At 41.6% G+C, this 7500-nt stretch overlaps 1 protein-coding gene across 10 annotated transcripts in view; it reads right to left on the minus strand.

Annotated features, from left to right (window-relative positions):
- Nucleotides 1-7500, minus strand: part of sidt2 (SID1 transmembrane family, member 2) — a 32646-nt gene that overhangs the window by 24581 nt on the left and 565 nt on the right. For all 10 annotated transcript variants that reach the window (XR_012391140.1, XR_012391141.1, XR_012391142.1 and 7 more), the window contains exons 2-4: nt 5486-5696; nt 5047-5168; nt 2343-2507 (exon numbers count right to left, since the gene is read on the minus strand). Coding sequence is in view for 7 of the 10 variants with exons in the window: in XM_021466516.2 (XP_021322191.1) it covers nt 2343-2507; nt 5047-5168; nt 5486-5696 (498 nt within the window). In the remaining 3 variants the exon portion in view is untranslated. The remainder of the gene's footprint in view (nt 1-2342; nt 2508-5046; nt 5169-5485; nt 5697-7500) is intronic.

A 7500-nucleotide genomic window follows, 5' to 3' on the forward strand; every position in this document is an offset into this window, starting at 1 on the left:
AAGTTTTCCCTGGATGTTGATCACAACCAAAGAAATCCATATATGAATAGACAACAATATTAATGAGTGTACAAATGAGGTTCTGTGTGATAGAATGGAATGACGCAGGGAAAAAGTGTTGAACACATGAAGAAAGGGAGGTGTAGTTGGGCAGTGAAAGCCCAGACAGCAGCTGGAGTCCTTCAGCACTCCTCTGCCCTTCCTCAGTGTGAATGAAGATCAGCTGCTTCAGTCCAACATCTACATGATCCAAAACACAGACTCTCAGACGCTTTCAGAGAAAGAAAATCAAGCTGTAGAATGGCCCAGCCAATCACCTGAGCCGAACCCAATAGAGAATACAGAATACAGCTCAGATCTGATAGACGAGACCCACAGAAGCATCAAGATTTACACACTCTGATGAAGACTGAGAGAAACTCACCCCAGAGCACTGCAGAAGGCTTCATTATTCTCCATATGAGAGGCGTCTTTAAGCTGCCGTCATTATTTATATAAAGGGTTGAACACATTTCAGTAGTTCAGCTCGTTCTCCTTCTGCCGTCACACTGTTATTTGTTATCACACACATTTTTTCAGTTTGTTCTTTTATTTTTATGTTTGTTTTATTTGGGTTTTATGATCAATGTTAACTTTAGAGCGTCGCATCATCAGATGTTAAAATCAGTCCGCTTGGTGCAGAGGATGATGCACGCGGAGCAGATACACACGTGCTAGAGAAGCCCATCTGCAGACCGGTGCTGTTGTGTTGGTGTTTCAGTTGCTGCACACTCTGGAATCCCCCCGTGCTGCATCACTGGTCAAACAATCATTACAAATGTGTGCTCAGAGTGTGTTTCCGGTATATCAAGTGATTAGTTTTGTAGAGCAGCGGGGCTTTCCGTTTAGTTTGTCCTCAGATTTAAGCTAATTAATATGGATGTTGAACATGGACCTTCAGCGTGCACTGGGCCGGTTTGCTGCAGAGTGTGATGCGGCTGGGATGAGAATCAGCACCTCCAAGTCCGAGGCCATGGAAAAGGTGGTTTGCCATGTCCAGGCTGGAGGAGAGTCCTTGCCCCAGGTGGAGGAGTTCAGGTATGTTGGGGTTTTGTTTGTGAGTGAGGGAAGGATGGAGTGTGAGACTGACAGGTGGATCAGTGCAGCGGCAGCAGTAATGTGGTCCATGTACACCTCCGTGCAGTTGGCACCCCATAAAAACAAATAATCCCCAAAACTATGCCATTCCTTTGTGCTACGTTTGTGCTGATTTGTGCCGCAAAAATGAACGTTTGAGCTGGTTTGGGGTCTGAGATATTAAGCATTATTTTTTGACCGTGTGACGTCACTCTCCACCCCATGTTGTCTAAATTGCACAAAACGCTGTCATATGTTAGTGCTGGATTTGGGCTGGTTTGTGCCATAACAATAAACACTTTATCTACATTTATTGATTAGATATTGCCTAATCAAAACATTTCGGGAGCCGCAAGGTCTCTCAGCGCCCCTTTATTTTCTTTAAATTGCACAAAACGGTGTCATATGTTAGTGCTGGATTTGTGCTGGTTTATGCCATTAAAATAAACACTTTATCTGTGTGTATTGTTTGGATATTGCCTAATCAAAACACTTTGGGAGCCGCGACGTCACTCTATATCGCACAAAACAGGTGTCATTCAATTGTGCTGGTTGTGCTGTTAATAAACACTTTATCTGTTTTCCTTGTTTGGATATAACTGAAATATTTGGTTAGATTTGTGCTGGTTTGTGCCATGAAAATGAACATCAGATATTTATATTTGTGCACAAATATGTCACTTTCGTTTGCTCACAAATTATGCTCATTTGTGCTGCAAAAATATTTTTCTGTAAAAAAATAATATCAGATCATTAAGAGGTCTCTCACGGATTAATAAAGAGACCCGGATTAATAAAGGGACTAAGCCGACAAGAAAATGAATGAATGAATGAATGATCAACTCAACACACTCAATAATCTGCCAATGGGGGAAAATAATTGAGCTCATATTTGCTTTGAAAGAACTCTCCTGCTTCCCCCATCGGCAGATTAATTTGAGCTTGTTTTAAGGGAAAACTCACTTTGACTCATCTGAAAGCAGTATTTTGTGCTTGTCTTGAAAATGCTCCTTGATTTTAGAGTATCCTGACCAGAAACAAGACACAAAGTCTGAGTAGGAACAGCAGAGAAGATCCACAGCAGGCCTGAATCTGTTATCTCTCAGCCGTCTGACTTCATCATCACCCTGATACGAGTGTGAACTCTGATCAATGGTCCTGGTGTGTGTGTGTGTGTGTGTGTGTGTGTGTGTGTGTGTGTGTGTGAACTCTGATCATTGACTCACTGCAGAGTAAAGCTGTCGACTCGACTGACGCGCAGCTGATAGCTGATCCCGCTGCTGGCCAGCGTCGACACGTCCACATAGAAGAACTGCGTCTCCGACATGGCTTTAGTAGGCGGCTGACAGAGCGTCCGGCTCACCTGTGTGTACTGATACTTCCTCTGATACCTGCACACACACACACACACACACACACACACACGTTATATCAGTCGTCTGTGCGTAACAGATAATGCACAGCTCTTTTCACAGTGTTTCCGCTAATATCTGTTCTTCTGGAGAAAGTCTGATGTGTTTTATTTAGGCTAGAATAAAAGCAGTTATTAATGTTTAAACACATGTTCAGCTCAATATTATTCACCCCTTCAGCAATATTAGTGTTGGATTGTCTCCAGAACAAACCACTGTTATACAATGACTTGCCTAATTACCCTAACTTTACCCTGATTACCCTAGTGAAGCCTTTACATGTCACTGTAAGCTGAACACTAGTGTCTTGAAGAAGATCTAGTCTAATATGATGTGCTGTCATCATGGAGAAGAGGAACACATCAGTGATGAGTTATTACCAGATTGAAACTCTAACTCAATATCGGTCATGAATATTGAACGCAGTGCTCATGAACCGTGTGGCCGTGGCGTCAGAGTGAAACTCCTCTGAGTTTATTGCTGCATTTGCACAAAGAGAAGTTGATGAGGAACTGAAAGACTAAAGTTCACCCGTGAATGAGCACAAGATCGTATCTGAGTCCATAATAAACTTTGACATTAATTATCCTGTGGCCGGAGCAGCGAGCATTTAATATCACAAGACAAGCTGCTGTAACTCATACCAGTGCTGTCTATACTACAGCTTATAGCTGATCATCTAGAATTCAGCAAGCACTAGAGCAAACATTTAACATCATATGACTGATCCGCAACACAAGCCTTTTATTATTCTAAATAACACAAATGTAATGAAACTGTTATCAGAAATAACACAATGCACCTCAACTCTGTTATCGTCAACTGTTACTATAAATTCTGTTCCCGTCAACTCTGTTATTGTCATCAACTCTGATATCGTCAGCTCTGTTACTGTCAACTCTGTTATCGTCAACTCTGTTATCGTCAACTCTGTTATCGTCAACTCTGTTATCGTCAGCTCTGTAATCGTCAGCTCTGTTATCGTCAGCTCTGTTATCATCAGCTATGTTATCGTAAACTCTCGGTCAACTAACGTCAACTCTATTATTGTCGTGAACTCTGTTACTGTCGACTATGTTACTGTCAACTCTGTTATTGTCGACTCTGCTATCGGCGACCTTGTTATTGTCGACTCTGTTATCGCCGACTCTGTTATTGTTAACTCTCTGTTACCGTCAATTGTTATTTTCATCAACTCTGTTATTGCCAACAACTCTGTAACTGTCAACTCTGTATCGTCGACTCCATTACTGTCAGCTCTGTTATCGTAAACTCTGTTACCGTCAACTCTAATATTGCCAACAACTCTGTTACTGTCGACTCTGTAATGTCGACTCTGTTACTGTCAGCTGTTATCGTAAACTCTGTTACTTTCGTCAACTCTGTTATTGCCAACAAATCTGTTACTGTTGACTCTGTTATTGCCAACTCTATTATTGTCGTCAACTCTGTTAACGTCAGCTCTGTTACGGTCAACTAACATTAACTCTGTTACCATCGACTCTCTTACCTCGTCGACTCTGTTACCCGTCGACTCTGTTATTGTCGTTCACTGTTATTTTTGTCAACTCTGTTATTTTCATCAACTCCGTTATCATCAGCTCTGTTCCTGCCAACTCTGTTATTGTCGTCAACTCTGTTATTGTCGTCAGCTCTGTTATTGTCGTCAACTCTGTTATTGTCGTCAACTCTGATATCGTCAACTCTGATATCGTCAACTCTGATATCGTCAACTCTGATATCGTCAACTCTGATATCGTCAACTCTGATATCGTCAACTCTGATATCGTCAACTCTGATATCGTCAACTCTGTTATCGTCAGCTCTGTAATCGTCAGCTCTGTTATCATCAGCTATGTTATCGTAAACTCTGTTACGATCAACTAACGTCAACTCTGTTATTGTCGTCAACTCTGTTATTGTCGTCAACTCTGTTACTGTCGACTATGTTACTGTCAACTCTGTTATTGTTGACTCTGCTATCGGTGACCTTATTATTGTCGACTGTTATCGCCGAGTCTGTTATCGTTAACTCTGTTACAGTCAATTGTTACTTTCGTCAACTCTGTCACTGTCGACTCTGTATCGTCGACTCTGTTATCGTAAACTTTGTTACCGTCAACTCTGTTATTGACAACAAATCTGTTACTGTCGACTCTGTTATTGCCGACTCTATTATTGTCGTCAACTCTGTTAACGTCAGCTCTGTTACCCGTCAACTTTGTTATTGTCGTCGACTGTTATTTTTGTCAACTCTGTTATTTTCATCAACTCCGTTATCATCAGCTTTGTTACCGTCAGCTCTGTTATCGTCATCTGTTATTTTTGTCAACTCTGTTATCGTCAACTCTGTTATCGTCAACTCTGTTATCGTCAACTCTGTTAGCCTCTGTTTCCTAACAATGAGTTAAACATCAGTGAGTAACAGAATTAAATGTTCATTTCTGCATTTAAAATTAACTGATTTCACAAATAAGCGATCAGAAAACCATGTCCAGATTTAATAAACCGTACTCACAGTCCTCTAAGGATGAGAGGCACCTGGAAGGACAGAACGGCCTGTTTCTGCCGCACCACGAACAGAATGGGGCTCAGTGCGCTCTCAGACTGCAGCTCCACCGACACCCGCACACCCTCCGTCTGGAACACACATGCGCTGTAATGAGTATGATAACTAACACTGGTACTGTAGTGGAGCTCAAATCTCATGGTTCAGATCACACTACGGTTTTTGAGTCGCGGATCGGACCATTACCGTATGTTGTGTGTGTGTCTGAATTGAGAACCCGATCTTTTAATGATTAAATATGCAGCTTTACACAATCTCTCTGCAGTCGTTACACATTTAGGATTAATCTACAAGTTAAGATAAAGTTATAAATCCGCAGGTCAACTGTGATCCGCTCCACCCCTAATATTGCCTGAATCAGCCAATCAGAGCAGCCCTGGATGCCTGCCTTGTTTCTGGAGACGGTGTGGTTGTAGGAGTAGATGGTCTGTTTCTCGCTGGTCACCGTGTCGAAATACGTGACGTCAAATTGAGCTGGGACGACGTCATTGGTGGAGCTCACAGCCGGACAGCAGAACAAGAACACCAGCATCAGGACCAGCCGAAGCACGGAACCACAGCACCACCACAGCATCCTGGAGCCGGCATCAGCCTGAGAACTGAACCAAACACACACACCCTCATTACACGGCTGTCTGCAATACTCGATTCTGATTGGTCAGTCGATACATTCAAATATATGTCATTCCTAGTCGGCTGTGTTTTTGACTGGCGCCATCTAGTGTCTGAATAATGCGCAGGTTAGTGTATACTCCATCAGCTGTTTGTGTTTTTGACTGTTTAGCGCCATCTAGTGTCTGAATAATGCGCAGGTTAGTGTATACTCCATCAGCTGTTTGTGTTTTTGAATGTTTAGCGCCATCTAGTGTCTGAATAATGCGCAGGTTAGTGTATACTCCATCAGCTGTTTGTGTTTTTGACTGTTTAGCGCCATCTAGTGTCTAAATAATGCGCAGGTTAGTGTATACTCCATCAGCTGTTTGTGTTTTTGAATGTTTAGCGCCATCTAGTGTCTGAATAATGCGCAGGTTAGTGTATACTCCATCAGCTGTTTGTGTTGTTGACTGTTTAACGCCATCTAGTGTCTGAATAATGCGCAGGTTAGTGTATACTCCATCAGCTGTTTGTGTTTTTGACTGTTTAGCGCCATCTAGTGTCTGAATAATGCCTAGGTTAGTGTATACTCCATCAGCTGTTTGTGTTTTTGACTGTTTAACGCCATCTAGTGTCTGAATAATGCCTAGGTTAGTGTATACTCCATCAGCTGTTTGTGTTTTTGACTGTTTAACGCCATCTAGTGTCTAAATAATGCGCAGGTTAGTGTATACTCCATCAGCTGTTTGTGTTTTTGACTGTTTAGCGCCATCTAGTGTCTGAATAATGTGCAGGTTAGTGTATACTCCATCAGCTGTTTGTGTTGTTGACTGTTTAGCGCCATTTAGTGTCTGAATAATGCGCAGGTTAGTGTATACTCCATCAGCTGTTTGTGTTTTTGACTGTTTAGCGCCATCTAGTGTCTGAATAATGCACAGGTTAGTGTATACTCCATCAGCTGTTTGTGTTGTTGACTGTTTAGCGCCATCTAGTGTCTGAATAATGCGCAGGTTAGTGTATACTCCATCAGCTGTTTGTGTTGTTGACTGTTTAGCGCCATCTAGTGTCTGAATAATGCGCAGGTTAGTGTATACTCCATCAGCTGTTTGTGTTGTTGACTGTTTAGCGCCATCTAGTGTCTGAATAATGCACAGGTTAGTGTAAACTCCATCAACTGCTTTTGTTTATAACAGTTTGTCGATATTTAGTGTCTCAATAATGCACAGGTTAGCGTATACTCCATCAGCTTTCATTTCTGTGGAACTCACACTATTTTTTAGTGGGGACAAATTTCCTGCATGTTTTTGGCAGTCAGGACACTGTTCAAATTCCCACCATCTGGATAATTTTACATTTCATATTATTATACTATTCACAAATAGTATACAGGTCATCAGTACACACTTTTCGTCTGGTGTGTAATCTGTCTAACATCATCATAACGCACACTGAGACTGATCAGCAGCTGCTGTATAAGACTATTATTTCGATTTATTCTGCAATGGATGTAGATTATCCTGATTGTTCAACGGCTACTTGCGACAAAACGAAACTATTAGACACAAAACATTGATCTAAGGTGTAATAGTTTACTATTTCTTTATTTAAACGAACAGCTGGCAGAAAGAAATTGTCTGACTACACTAATGTATTATAATTCAGTCGCATGATTATGAGTTATCGGCTAATAACACACTATGGAATGCTGTGATTGACCAATCAGAATCAAGTATTCCAGAGAGCCGTGTAATAATGAAAGTCAACATACAGCGTTTAACAGAGTCTCTCAAAGGAATCACCAATACAAAA

Source organism: Danio rerio, chromosome 15 (genome assembly GCF_049306965.1).
Source record: "Danio rerio strain Tuebingen ecotype United States chromosome 15, GRCz12tu, whole genome shotgun sequence".
In the NCBI taxonomy this organism is placed as follows: domain Eukaryota; kingdom Metazoa; phylum Chordata; class Actinopteri; order Cypriniformes; family Danionidae; genus Danio; species Danio rerio.